The sequence below is a fragment of the Anopheles marshallii genome, chromosome 3, assembly GCF_943734725.1.
Source record: "Anopheles marshallii chromosome 3, idAnoMarsDA_429_01, whole genome shotgun sequence".
Classification (NCBI taxonomy): domain Eukaryota; kingdom Metazoa; phylum Arthropoda; class Insecta; order Diptera; family Culicidae; genus Anopheles; species Anopheles marshallii.
In genome coordinates, this window is record NC_071327.1 from 43,667,764 (window position 1) to 43,682,999 (window position 15,236).

A 15,236-nucleotide genomic window follows, 5' to 3' on the forward strand; every position below is an offset into this window, starting at 1 on the left:
AATTCTGTCTCTAGTGCAAGAACTGCTGCTACTATCTTCCACCATATCAAGGCAATGAAACAACTGAAACTTAACAACTCGATCGACTGGTGACAGAAGGACTCGACGAGGCTTACCACTATCATCCATCGCCGTATATCGTGAAAATCGTATTCGCGTGCACCACTTTTTAGACGACAATAGATAAAACCATATATTGAACCGGACTGTGGGACATCATGCAGCCATAGGAAGCTAGTGCGATGTTTCAGAGTCGGACATGCTGTCGAAATCGTTCGAGCCATTCCGGATACTGAGACAAACGGACGGATTGCTGTTTAACATTGCAAAGGAAGATGGTAATTTTCCACCCTTTCTCTCCAATTGCTTGGTTGACATCGGATTGAATGACATCTACTTCATTCGACGTACATCCGCAGTAGTATAAGGCCATATAAAAACTCGAGGCTATTTGATTAGGACACAGAATAGAATGAATACTTAGTCGATTAGTTGTTTGGCTTCTAGCCGGAGCCCCGTAGGCGGAGTCCTGAAGGATACCAAGGTTGGGGAAGGATACTCCTGCCCTACCAGCAGGTACCAGGAGATCAGTGTAACGCCATTGTAACCTGTTCAGTAAGCGACAAAAAGCTGTGCATCCAAAGTTGCTCAAATTACAAAGGAAGTTTGTTACGAATTGGAATGTTGCTACTGATGAGTAATGCTCACGCAAGTAAAACTCTTTACACAGTCCGGCGTCCGTTTTACTCCACGTTCAAAGCTCAACTGATTTATTTCACGTATTTACAAATTTGACAATTCGCTGGCAGTGTTGCCAGAAAAACAGAAAGTTGTTATTTACATTCAACACTCCTCCTAAATAACTACTGTTCAAAACACATAGTTAATTCGAGCACATTTGAATTTGCTTCAAAAACTTCCCTATCTGAGGCGCAGATAACGGCTTTGTCAATGCATCTGCTATCATTTCGCTCGACTGACAATATATCAGCTCCACAGTTCTCTGCTCGCATAATTCACGTATGAAGTTCCTTTTCGTATCGATATGCTTCACTCGCCCACTCGATCTCTCTGCAGTAGCAAAGCATATACAACCTTGATTGTCTTCGTACAACACAATTGGCATGGTCTGTGGTTCGTCGAAGTCTTCTAGCAATCGCCGCAACCATAGCACCTCCTGACACGCCAACGTTAATGCATTGTACTCTGCTTCCAGTGACGATAATGCAACACTCGCTTGCGCTTTGCTGGTCCAGCAAATTGGTCCACCACCAAACAAGAAAACAAAACCACTCGTAGATTTTCGTGTTTTCACATCGCCTGCCCAGTCAGCGTCAGAGTATCCTCTTAAAGTCCAATCATTGCCGGATCCGAACTTCAACCTAAAGTCCTTTGTTCCTTTAAGGTATCTCAGGATTCTCTTTCCAGCTGTCCAATCACTTTCGTTGGGATTTTCCATTTTCCTTCCTAATAGCCCAACACTAAGCGATATGTCAGGTCTTGCATTTACTGCTAGATACAACAACGCTCCTACCAAACTGCGGTACAGTGTCTTGTCTTCAAACATTTTACTGTCATCGTTAACCAGTGAATAGCCGGGGTCCATTGGAGTCTTAGCAGGATGCGCATCTTTCATTCCGAACCTCTTAATTAGATCTTCTATATAACCTGTCAGTCGCATAGTATACACTCCGTCTTCCTTATGAATCTCGTAACCCAGGAAATGTCGAACGGGACCAAGCGAAGTTATGTTGAGTCGATCTCTTAAGTCAGCAAAAATTCGATCAATTGTTGCTTCTTCTGCACATCCCATCAGTAAATCGTCTACGTAATGTTGTTTGTCGAGTAACTGGAGCGAATACTTCCGTATAATCAATGCCAAACTTCTGCGTGTAGCCCTGAGCTACAATTCGTGCCTTGTGTCGCACTATCTTGCCCGTCTCATCCCTTTTCAGTTTGAAAACCCATTTCGCTCCTATGGGCTTCACTCCGACGGGTAAGTTTACAAGCTTCCATGTTTGGTTCTGTCCATGGGCTTTCATTTCTTCAATCATAGCTTCTTTCCAAACAGGGATTTTCATCGCTTCATGATAACTTGATGGCTCTTCGTCATGAGTGACCTTGCCCACAACAAAGTCCTCATTGTTAGGAATGCAAACCCTGCATATTCAATTATGACGTGTGATAGACACGATGTGCGAAGACTCTACTGTAAACCATTTATATTGTATTGGCAACACTGAAATATATTCATTCCGAAGTATACATCGAAAGCGGCAACACACGGTTTTCTTTATATCACTGCATAACCTTTAGGTTATGGGCCCAGAGTATTAGAAAATGGAAGACGAAAAATACGACAAATTTCTGTTACCGCTGTTTGACGGCTCCAACTATAATGCATGGAAGTTTCGCATGCGTGTTGTGTTAGAGGAGCGTGATTTATTTGGATGTATCCAGTCGGAAGTGGCTGATGTCGCGGAACTTTGTGATAATGAAGGTGATACAACGGCTAAGAAAGCCGAAAAGGCTTTGGCGCGTGAAAAAAGGTTCAAGATGGACAAAAGGTGCAAAAGTTTGTTGGTGTCTAGAATACATGATTCTCAGTTGGAATACGTGCAGGATAAAGCAACACCAAAGGCTATTTGGGACGCCTTGATTGTTATCTTTGAACGGAAAAGTATCGCGAACCGTATGTATTTGAAGCGACAACTGGTGGCACTAAAGCACGAGTGCGGAAATCTTCAGGATCATTTCCTAAAGTATGACCGATTAGTGCGTGAGTATCGTGCGACAGGCGCAGTGATGGATGATTTGGAAGTGGTGTGTAGTTTGTTACTCACTTTAGGACCCAAATTTTCCACGGTAATCACTGCGATAGAAACCATGGCCGCAGAAAATCTTACCATAGATTTTGCAAAATGTCGTCTTTTGGACGAAGAAATTAAGCTGAAAGGCTTAAGTGTGGAACCAACGGTTCAAAGTGAATCATCGGTATTCATGAGTGCTAAGAAACCGATGAAAAAGAAGAAAACTCTAAAGTGTTACGGATGTCATCAAGAAGGACACAAGATATCCGAGTGCCCTAAAAGGAAGCCCAAAGCAAATCTAACAAAAGCAGAAAGTGTCTCTTTTGTGAGTTGTGTTAGTTCTATCGAAACAAACAAAGTGCAGTGGTTCGTGGACTCGGGGTGTTCTGATCATCTGGTGAAAGACAAAGAATTGTTTGAAACGCTAACTCTTTTAGCAATTCCTGTGAAAATTGCTGTAGCCAAAGATGGTGAATCTATCGAAGCTCGGCATATAGGAACAATACGGGTTTGTTCTGTGGTCAAAGGTGTTCAAATTCCGTGTACCATACACAATGTTCTTTATGTCCCTACTTTGCGTTTCAATTTGTTTTCCGTGTTAAAAGTAGAACAAAAAGGAATGAAAGTGATATTCGAAGATGGAAAGGTGTATGTGTGGGATAACAAAAGACTCGTTGCAACAGGATCGCGTTATGGAAATCTTTACGCTTTAGATGTGTTTAGTGATAAACGTATCGAGAACAATTCTTTGGTGGCTCATGGTCGAATCCAGAAAAATCTAGATTTGTGGCATCGTAGATTCGGTCATCTAAATAGTAGACAACTTGAGCAGTTGGTAAGAAACCGTTTAGTGAAAGGATTTGATTTCGAAAACTTTGATAAAAAGGACAAAAACGTTACGGTATGTGAAACGTGCATTATCGGTAAGCAAACGCGACAGCCTTTTACAACATTTGGAGGAAAACGTTCTTCGAGAGTGTTGGAGCTAATCCATTCGGACGTGTGTGGTCCAATCACGCCTACTGGTCGTAAAGGCGAGCGATATTTTTTAACGTTTACAGACGATTATAGCCATTTTGTTATGATATATATCATGAAAAACAAAAGTGAGGTTTTCGAGAATTTCAAACAGTATGAGGCTAAGGTAACGGCTAAATTCTCATCAAAAATATCACGTTTGAGGTGCGATAATGGTGGAGAATTCAAAAATCATGCTATGGAACAGTTTTGTCGTGAGAAAGGAATCGAAATACAATATACAACGCCGTATACTCCTGAGCAGAACGGCACTAGTGAGAGGATAAATCGGACACTAGTTGAACGAGCAAGATCAATGTTAGAAGGTGCAAAGATTGATAAACAATTTTGGGTGCAAGCTATACAGACAGCCGGGTATGTGGTTAATCGATGCCCGACACGAGCGAACGACAATGATAAAACTCCAGCCGAAATATGGGAAAACATCAAGCCTGATGTATCTAAGTTGCGTGTTTTTGGATGTTCGGTGTTTGTACACATACCGAAGGAAAATCGTAAAAAGATGGATGCAAAGGCATGGAAAGGTACATTCGTCGGATATGCACCTACTGGCTACAGAGTATGGAACCCCAAAACGAGAACAATCATTACTTCGCGAGATGTTGATTTCTTCGAAATGGAGTCGCTATCAGACAACGAAAGAGGTGAGATTTCTGTGCGATATAACGAATCAGATATTATCGTTTTAGAGAAGGAGCAGACGGAACAAACAAGAGGAGATAACGGTCAAAACATAGATGATGTTATCGATCAGGAGAGCACTGCAAGCGAGGAACAATATGATACTGGTGAAGATGAGGTTAGTGAAGATACACCAAATACCAGACCAGTTCGCGAACGTACTGCCCCTGTATGGCATAAAGACTATGAGATAAATGCCAATTTTGCGTTGAATGCTCTGTCCTACGTAGAGAATACACCCAAATCGTTATCTGAGGTAAAGAAACGAGATGATTGGAAGTTGTGGCAACAAGCTTTACAAGATGAAATCAATTCTTTGGAAAAGAATAAGACTTGGACGCTAACAAAATTACCAGAAGGACGAAATCTTATATCGTGCAAATGGGTTTTTAAAGTGAAGCCTGGTGACGATGGACAGCAATCCAAATATAAAGCTCGTTTGGTTGCTAGAGGTTTCAGTCAAAAGCAAGGATTTGACTACACAGACACTTATTCACCAGTGGCACATCTAGACACCATTCGAATGGTTTTGGTTTTGGCAAATCGTAAAAACATGTATGTAGGTCAAATGGATGTAAAAACAGCATTTTTAAATGGCGAGTTAACAGAGGAGATCTATATGCAGCAGCCGGAAGGATTTGAACAAGGTAAAGGTTTAGTCTGCCGTCTGAATCGTTCTTTGTACGGATTGAAGCAAGCGTCGCGAAAATGGAACGAAAGATTCGATGAATTTGTGATTAGGCTTGGTTTTATCAGAAGTGCTAATGACCTTTGTTTGTACACTCGTGACTCTGGCGAAAAATTAGTGATCATCATTATTTACGTAGATGATGTTTTGATAGTCAGCTTATCTGAACAGAAGGTAAAAATAGTGAAGGCTTGTCTGGCAAAAGAATTTGAAATGACAGATATGGGCGAAGCAGGAAATTTTCTTGGTATGAAAATAGAGAGGAATCCTGACAAGGGGATTATACGAATTTCTCAACGTCGATATTTAGAGAGCCTACTTTGTCGTTTCGGAATGGAAGATTGCCGACCAATCGCAACACCGATTGAGTATAGACTCAAGTTAGAAAAAGGAAATGAATGTAACAGAACTACTCATCCATATCGTGAACTTGTAGGTTGCATAATGTACGTATCATTAACATCTAGACCAGATTTGGCCATTGCTGCCAACTATTTTAGCCAGTTTCAGGCATGTCCCACAGACGAACATTGGGTACATCTGCGTCGTATATTACGGTACGTGAAAGGTACTTTGGATTATGGATTAATCTATTGTAAAGACGATAATGCACCAATATTGGAAGTTTATACAGATGCAGATTGGGCTAACGATATTGTGGACCGTCGTTCTGTATCGGGAGCACTTTTTAAAATGTTTGGAGCAACCATAAGTTGGATTGCAAAGAAACAAGCGACTGTATCTTTGTCGTCAACAGAAGCTGAGCTGGTAGCTTTTTGTAGTGCTGCGCGTCATAGTCAATGGTTGGTGCGAACATTAAAAGATTTAGGATTGGATATTAATCAACCAGTTCCATTTCATGAAGATAATCAATCGACTATCAAGATAATCAAAAATCAAAAGGATTCAGGCCGCATGAAGCATATCGACGTGAAACATTTTTATGTGCGAGAACTGGTAGAAAAGGGTAGTATTCAAATAGACTATGTACCAACAGAAAAACAAGAAGCGGATATATTAACAAAGGGTCTACCTGCTCCTGCGTTCAGGAAGTTACGTGCAAGTCTTGGTTTGTCCGAGTGCCAGGTATGAGCGGGCGATTTAGGACGATATGAATTAAACAGATGTATTGTGACTGCAATGTTTGAGCGGGCGTGTTAGGAATGCAAACCCTGCATATTCAATTATGACGTGTGATAGACACGATGTGCGAAGACTCTACTGTAAACCATTTATATTGTATTGGCAACACTGAAATATATTCATTCCGAAGTATACATCGAAAGCGGCAACACACGGTTTTCTTTATATCACTGCATAACCTTTACTCATAACGTTTGGGAAGAACGCCACGCGTACTTCGACCTTCTTTTAGTGGCTCTTCAGAAGTGTCACTCTCTTCTGCATCTTCATACACAGATATAGTTTCTTCGGATTCTCCCACAGATACTTGATCCGTCCAATCCAGTTCAACAACTTCAGTCCGAGCTTCCACCGGCACGTTTTCCACAGTGCACTCCTCCTGCTGTTCGGAGCCATTACTTAGCTCAAGAAAACGGGCATCACGACTAATGATCACGCGATCTTTATCGATGTTTAGAAATCTATAAGCCTTATGCTGGTCCGAGTAACCTAAAAAAATAAGTTTCTCCGCCTTCGCATCGAACTTCTTTCTTCTTGGGTCGGGAATATGAACGTAAGCCTCGCTTCCAAAAACTCGTAGTCTGGACAAGTCCGGCTTTGACCCAGTCCAATGCTCGTAGGGTGTACGGTTTACTACTCTTGAAGGGAGTCGGTTCTGCACATAGGCTGCTGTCATTACAGCCTCTCCCCAGTACCGTTTCGGCAGTCCAGCATCAAGCAGCATACAGTTCGCCATCTCTTGCAAGGCTCAGTTCTTTCGTTCAGCCACTCCGTTAGATTGTGGTGAGTATGGAGTGGAATATTGTGCGCTTATACCTTGGGACTTATAAAATTCCTGTAGAGCTTTAACCGTGTATTCGCCTCCCCCATCAGAGCGAATCGCACTAGGCTTCCGACCAAAGGTGTTTTCTGTCCAGCGAACATATTCGACGATCTTATCGGCTGCTTCATTCTTCGTTTTCAGGAGATAGATCACACAAAAGCGACTAAAATCAGCAATAATGGTCATGAAGTATTTGTAACCACTTGGGGTAGGATTCTCCATCGGTCCACATATATCAGTGTGTAAAAGGTCCAATGGTTTCTTGGATTTGCGCTCGGTCACTAAAGGAAAAGGCTTTCTGGATAGCTTCCCCTTCAAACAGCACTCGCACACAATCCTTTCTCCGCAATCCTTCACATGTAAACCGCTTGCTAACCCTTTATTCCGGATTGCCGCGACAACATCGATACTCCGATGACCGAATCTCCGGTGCCAAGTATGTTGACACTCTTCTGTGTGATTTCCTCTAACTTTCAAACACGCCTCTGTAATCTTCATTTTGTACTGGTTGCCTTCCATATCACCAATCGCGATGACCTCACCCTTACCACACTTTATTTCGCAACCGTTGGCATTAAAAACGACGTCAAAACTTTTTTGTGCCAACTTTCTTACTGAAATTAAACCTCCCTCTAATCCGGGAACATAAAGAACGTTTTCGAGGGTAATGGCGATGCGTTTACCTTCTCCAGTTTCACCAAAGATAATACCGTGTCCGCATCCCGCCGATTTTACCTTTGTTCCATCGGCCAGCACCACGTCAGTCACATAACCGCCTTTGAACTCCGTAAAAAACTCGCGATCGTTGGTCATGTGACACGTGCAGCCACTATCTATCGTCCAAGCGCCAGGAATCACTTCCCCAGCAACAAAACACGCCGCGCCATGAACAGCAGTATCATTCCCTGTTGGTTGTTGCTTAGCTTGGATACGCTTAGCTTGCGCAGGTTTCGAAGTCTTCTTATAGGATGGCCGTTTCTTACAATTTCGCTGGAAATGACCAGGTTGGTGACAATAAAAACATTTCAACTCACCACGATCCTTTGTTTCAACCTTAAGGACTTTCTCCTCCTTACAGCTTACTCCTGGTTGACATTCGCGCTTCATGCTTTCTTCTCGCAATCGAGCCAAAACCGATTCCATAGTGACGTCTTCTTGAGGACAGGTCTCCACCGATGTGACAAACGTGCTGTACGATGGCGGCAAAGTCCGTAGAAATAAGATGATCCGTAGCATTTCACTCAAATCGACGCCGGCGTAGTCCATTTTTTCGTAGATGTTTTCCACATATTCGATATGCTTTTCCACATCAGCATCCTCGGCCATCATAGTAGAACACAATTGATGCAAAAGCAAAGCTTGGTTGCCAATTGTAGCCTTTTCGTGGTAACAACGTAGATTGTCCCACATTTCCTTGGCTGACTCTGCTTTCTTGATAAAGCGCAACTGGTTGTCTTCGACAAACATCGCAATTGTATTCCTTGCCTTTGTGTCCTTCTTCTTCCATTCTGCAAAACTGTCGTTCTTTTCGTCTGGTATAGGAACCTCGATCACTTCCCATACCTCCTCTCTCTCTAGCAGCGTTTGCATACGGAATTTCCATGCGATGAAATTCGCATTGTTCAATTTCGTAAAAATGGCCTTAACGGAATCCGCCATTTTGTACACCAAGTGACGCCGGTTGTTCAGGAACTTTATCTTTTCTTACGATCACGAAGAAAGAAATAACGCGCAAACTAAATACACTCGCTTAGCACGTTTCGCAAATTACTCAAACTAGCAATTTTCAGCTCCTGGGCCCATAACCTGATGAGTAATGCTCACGCAAGTAAAACTCTTTACACAGTCCGGCGTACGTTTTACTCCACGTTCAAAGCTCAACTGATTTATTTCACGTATTTACAAGTTTGACAATTCGCTGGCAGTGTTGCCAGAAAAACAGAAAGTTGTTATTTACATTCAACAGCTACTATATGTAGCACATGTCCTGCGAGAAATGACACAACCAAACTTACATGTGTGTAGTGCCTGAAAGTGATTTTTATGCGTTGTATGATGACCTCACTATTGTGCAACGTAGTAAACTCGTCAGTACACCGGAAGAAATTATGTCTTTTGAAGTCGTTTTTGTTGATAAAGGAGGTGTAGGATAGATTCATTTTAAAGTAAAATGAAACGCTCCTGCGTTTTGGACATTTTGAGATTGGCATGCTGAAATTGACCACGAGTAATTTATAGGACTCCTGCAACAGGTTAAAAAATTAACAGGCTTGGGTGCATTGTAAGTATGTAAGTAGGATATACAAAAAAAGCATGTTTAGAACATACAATTTTGCCTTCTTCTTCAACACACAACAATGGATTGGACCGGAATTTTGCAGTAATCCTATCGTATGACACCAACGCTGGTACCAAATGCACCACCAGGCCGCTCAAATTCCTTCTACGTCATGTAAATCTTCATAGACACACTTTTATGAAGCATTCTGCGACATTTACATCTTGACAGTTTTCATCATTCACTGCTAAGAGTGGTTATTCAATTAGCAAACAGGTCCGACAGATGTAGACCGAACTGGCAAAAATAAATTAAACATACACTGTGATTGGCATCCCATAACTATTTGGTTCTGTGTAAAGCATCATTTCTTTTGTTTGTGATGCGGTCCATCAGCTTTACTGGCTATTCGTTTTCTTACATCTTGTGCAGCAAAGCGCAAAACGATGTACAAACAAGAAATAGTACATATTTTTTTAGTATGTTACGATCACCTCCACCATCATCTATTTTTTAAACAGAAATTTAACCATCGTCAATATCAGTTTTGTCTCTGTTCGAAGAGGAACGATGATATTACAGAAAACGAAGACGGAAATAATATTGGTATAATGTAGCCGAATAGAATCAAAAGGCTAAGTTTGGAAGAAAAAAATAATGTTGCCGCGATCAGTCAAACTGAATCGTCGGTTTCAGCTCGATAATCGCTCAAGAATGCAGCGTAAACGATTGTCTCTTGCTGCTGCGATGTACACAAATATTGACGGCTAGTTTCCGCATTAAATCAAGGAGCCTTTATACGGTCAGCCGCTAGTATCGATCGGCAGCAGTAGCAGAGGTTGAATAATTGTGCGCTAAACATCGTGAAACGGTAAGCATATGAATGCTCGTTTAATTACAATTATACATCATTTTGATCCTCTTTATCACTTACCACTCTGCCAAAAAATGGGACAATCCATGTACAGTGATCTGTTCTTGTAAATATTTAAACACTTATCTATTAATTGACCGTTCTTCCATTTTCGACTCATATCGCGATCGTCTGTACGTCGCAGTTTCAGTGTTAAAGTTCGCCTACAAACAAAAGCACAGAACCGCACGTAACGAGTCGCGAGACGAGATGACCGCTGCGCTATGGGTCGTGCTTATCTTGGGTCTATCAACGACCCATTTGGTAGTGGCTGCTTACGAGTACCAGATTAAAACGATCGACGTCCCAATCGACCATTTTACGTATACCAGCGAAGCTACGTTTAAATTGCGGTATGTATGGTTTTGTAAACGAAAACGTTAACATTTTTCACAATATGATCGGTAATCGGTGTGTTATTCGTTGGTGTAGCTACCTGATCAACGATACGTATGCCCAAAACACCAACGACCCCAACCAACCGATACTGTTCTACGCTGGAAATGAAGGTGACATCGAGCTATTTGCCAAAAACACCGGCTTCATGTGGGAGCTAGCACCCAAGCTGAAGGCATCACTATTATTTATAGAGCATCGGTTCTACGGTCATTCGTTTCCGTTCGGGAACGCGTCGTTCGAATCTCCAACGAATCTAGGCTATTTGACATCTGAGCAGGCACTGGCTGATTTTGCACTGGTGCTTCGAACGCTTAACCCGATTAATGGTACGAAACGGGCTCGTCCAGTCATAGCATTCGGAGGATCTTACGGTGGTATGCTGGCCGCCTGGATGCGCATCAAGTATCCACATCTAGTGGCGGGTGCAATAGCTGCATCAGCCCCAATCCGTCAGTTCCAGGGCGTGACACAATGCGGAATCTTCAACCAAATCCTTACTTCTGTGTATCAGGTCGCATACAACGCCGAGTGCGTATCCAACATACGCCGCTCGTGGACCATGCTGCAAAACTATTCGTCCACCGCTGACGGGCTGAGAGTGCTGAACGAAAAGTTTAAATTTTGCACCAACCTCACCAAGGCTACGGATGTAACTGAGACGTTCTTTGACTATCTCACCGATGTATACGGCAATCTGGCAATGATCAACTATCCGTACGAATCGAACTTCCTTGCACCGGTACCTGCTTATCCGGTACGAGAGTTTTGTGGCCGTCTAGACAAAAATTACACCGGTGCCGAGTTGTTAGATCATCTGGAGTCCGCATTGTCCATTTACACCAACTACGATGGTAAGGCAACCTGTCTCAACATCAACTCTTCATACGATGGTAGCGGCATTGGTGATCGTGGCTGGGATTTCCAAGCCTGCACGGAAATGGTAATGCCGATGTGCGCTGACGGTGTGCACGACATGCTTCCGCCACAACAATGGGACTTGCAAAATTACTCGGACAAATGCTTCAAGAAATACGGTGTGCATCCACGGCCCAATAACGCGCTTCTTAATTACGGTGGCGAGTTTCTCGAGTAAGTAGTTAATCTGTCTGATCTGGGTTCGCGTAGTATTTTATTTTGTAACTTAATCGTACCGTCTTCAACAAAAGTATTTAGCTTATGGATCGTTACTTGGTGATCAGGCTGTGTACCAAAATTGACTAATAATTCGATCGTTTGGTTTAACCTTTCTCTATTTTAGAGGGAGCATCACGAATATCGTCTTCAGCAATGGGCTACTAGATCCGTGGTCCGGAGGCGGTGTATTGCGTTCAACCAATGACAATATCAAGATAGTGCTTATTCCCGAAGGTGCTCATCATATTGATTTGCGCGCGTCTAACCCGAATGATCCGTCCTCGGTAATACGCGCACGTGCCGTACACGTCCAAAACATACAAAAGTGGTTGACTGAGTACAGGAAGCAACAAAAGGTGTATTAGAATACATACGGTACATGATTGCCAGCGGAACCAGGGGGCGGATTCATGGGAATTGCTTACCTGATTAAATTATCTTTGAACCATACAGCGGCGACTGCTTCACAAAATCATCCAGCTTTGTCTTAAAAATATCCGATGTGACGGGTGTCCCGATGGTCCACAAGGGATTTCTTACGACATACTCAACCCAAATCTGATGTAATAAATACAGTTAATAAAAGGATATGTATGATCACCCACCCTGCACCCTGTTGGGGTTACAAGTATCATACCTTCGTGTAAATGTTCTGTAGAAACTCCCGTATCCCTGTGGAGGTGTTATCTGTGTTTAGTACGAATTTCAAACCTGATGGAACCTCGAGATAGTGCAGCGCATACTTGTTCGTCTTGTAATACAAGAAGCCTTCTCTCGGTTCGATGGGCGATATTTTGCTGACAAACGATTTGATCGAAAACAACATCCCGTACATCAGCTTCGCTTCCTGAAAGGTAAATTCCGTATCATTAACAAGTTTCAGAGCGTTTGTTAACTGTACAGATTATGTTTGTACTGATAATTGGTCATAAGTTATTTTCTTTAAACATACCTCATCTTTTGTAATTCCCGATTGCTTCAGACGGTTCCATTCGCCGTAATACAGCAAAGTGCCAAGCTTATCAAAAATATATAAATTATAGATCGTCATTTCAGAGCAGATATTTTTTTAGTTGATCTTCCAACACCAGAGCTGTTCGCAAATAAGTACGTAAATACAATTATGTTTTGGTTTCAGCTTGCATTACACACAATCGCTTTCGTTCATCCTATGCGAGCCGCCGTTCGTTCGCATAAAATAAACACGACACATGCATTGTCAAACTACGAACTGTCATTGCTAAGAGCGTTTGACAGTATGCTGTTGGATCAAAAACAACCACGATCGTACATAAATTCGTCGCCGGCTGCAATACACACTTTGTGAGTCTGTTTTTCCGAACACCGACACCCAAAATGTTGAGCAACATTGTTAAAATGTTCGGAAGCACGTCGCTCTGTACCACTCAATCGGTGCTTCTGCAGTCGTCGAGAGTAAGTGACAGTTTCTGCTGCAATAGCATATGATTATGCAACTGCGTTGAATTTACATTGCAAACATTCCCCTCCATTCAGAATACATTTGTGCTGAAACGTCGCTTTCCACCGAATCTGTACAAGAAGAACCAAAAGCCGGGAAAGCTACGTGGACGACACTACGTGTACGATTTGGTTGAGGATACGACGATAAAGAAAAAGCCAAACCTTGAGGTCGTGCTTACCACCTTTGTCGAGGGCGTAGGATCGAAGGGAGATGTAGTGTCGTTAAAGCCAAATGTGGCATACAATAAGCTGCTGCTGCCGGGATTGGCCGTCTACAGAACGCCCGAAAGCGTTGCGAAATATGCCACCAAGAAAGATGAAAAGGAAACGGAAGTGCACAGTTCAGCTTATGCACAAAGGGTAATGATAAGCACCTAATGCTTTTGTTTCGGATGATCGTTGACATGATTAATTTTCTCAACCCTAGACGGTAAACAAGCTGGAAAGCCTCATACTGGCAGTTGTCATGAACAAGGATCATGCGTGGGTAATCGAACCATGGCATATTAAAACCTCGCTCCGGAAAGCCGGATACTATGTGCCGGAACATGCCATCACCCTCCCGGAAACTAAAATCACAGGACCGGATCTGTTGAAACAGAACAAAGAGTTCTACTGCACAGTTACAATCAACAATTTGGAAAAGGCGCGACTACGCTGTCGAATCCATCACTGGAGTACCGAACCAAGCGAAAGATTGCCATACGTGTTTGAGCACTGGAAACTGGATGCGGAACCACTATTCGGAAAAGAAGCGTAAAAATACACGACGCTATACGCAGGACTAAGAAGAGCAATAGTAATAAATTTGTGCTGTAACCTTTGAAACAGAATACATCCATACAGTGCTCCAACATCTATTTATAATTCCAAACAGGACATATAATACTTAGCTGATTTCTTCAGATCTGGATAATCAAAAAACATCTGTCGCAACGATCGAGGCCGGGATTATATAGAACATAATTCCGTTATACACATACTCCGCTACTGTGAGTTGATGACGAACACCAAGAACCAGGATATTGCATTGGCAGACGGCAGCGCGTGTCCATGAGCCGGATAAGTAAATAAGTAAGAATAGTCATCTGTGCTCTGTTTTAGACCGCTTGACTTTATTATCTGATGCTTTGTAAAATACTGACCTTGCGTACTGCTTACATAGTTTTGTTGCACAGGTATAGTTTAAATTTCAAATACAGATCACACCACTGTAACGAGAGGGAAATCAAGATAATGTTGCTTTATTAAGCTCCAAAACCAGCAGACATTCAATAGTTGAGATTGTGTTAACGGTCAGCATCGTTCCGATTGAAAATGCCTTCACTCTGCCAGATGTAGGAGCAGTTCATAGGCGAACATAATTTGAAATTAGAAACTTGGTGTCCGGTATAATGCACCTAAGGTGTTGGTTAGAATATCGTCTGAGCTGGTTCAGCAAGCGATTTACTATCCGGCTACGTGGTAACAATAGGTCTAGTAACCACCTACGAACATAGTACATCTAGTGTGCCGTGCATTAGATAACGAAGAAAGAATTAGATAATACGAAGATCTTCCCAATACGATACGAAAGTCTCCTCAAACGAGTTGCTTTTTTTGGTTTTTCGTCTCCTACGGACAAAATTGTTGGAAATAATCCACATTGTACTGCGTACATGAGAGGATGATACCTTTGAAGTTCCGTAAGGCCCATGTGTATCGTAAACGAGCAGTAAGGTTCCGACGTCTGTTAACGTCGTTCACGTTAAAAAGTTATGAAAGTAAAAGTTTCCAATTATTAAAATTGAACACACTATATGCTAAAACGAATAATTCAATTGTGTGTAAATGTTTCATTGCGCCGA

At 42.3% G+C, this 15,236-nt stretch overlaps 3 protein-coding genes across 3 annotated transcripts; 2 read left to right on the forward strand and 1 right to left on the reverse strand.

Annotated features, from left to right (window-relative positions):
• The first annotated feature begins 10,584 nt into the window (after window positions 1-10,584).
• On the forward strand, window positions 10,585-12,272 carry LOC128713849 (lysosomal Pro-X carboxypeptidase). The gene is made up of 3 exons (XM_053808719.1): window positions 10,585-10,727; window positions 10,807-11,862; window positions 12,032-12,272. Exons 1-3 carry the CDS (start codon window positions 10,585-10,587, stop codon window positions 12,270-12,272), a joined length of 1,440 nt encoding a protein of 479 aa, XP_053664694.1.
• A 64-nt stretch (window positions 12,273-12,336) lies between these two features.
• On the reverse strand, window positions 12,337-12,958 carry LOC128713357 (trafficking protein particle complex subunit 1). Its single transcript, XM_053808216.1, has 3 exons — window positions 12,860-12,958; window positions 12,545-12,754; window positions 12,337-12,465 (listed from the first exon to the last, which is right to left on the reverse strand). Exons 1-3 carry the CDS (start codon window positions 12,956-12,958, stop codon window positions 12,337-12,339), a joined length of 438 nt encoding a protein of 145 aa, XP_053664191.1.
• A 305-nt stretch (window positions 12,959-13,263) lies between these two features.
• LOC128712649 (39S ribosomal protein L9, mitochondrial) lies at window positions 13,264-14,149 on the forward strand. Its single transcript, XM_053807538.1, has 3 exons — window positions 13,264-13,341; window positions 13,423-13,749; window positions 13,817-14,149. The coding sequence occupies exons 1-3, from the start codon at window positions 13,264-13,266 to the stop codon at window positions 14,147-14,149; spliced, it is 738 nt and encodes a 245-aa protein (XP_053663513.1).
• The last annotated feature ends 1,087 nt before the right edge of the window (window positions 14,150-15,236 follow it).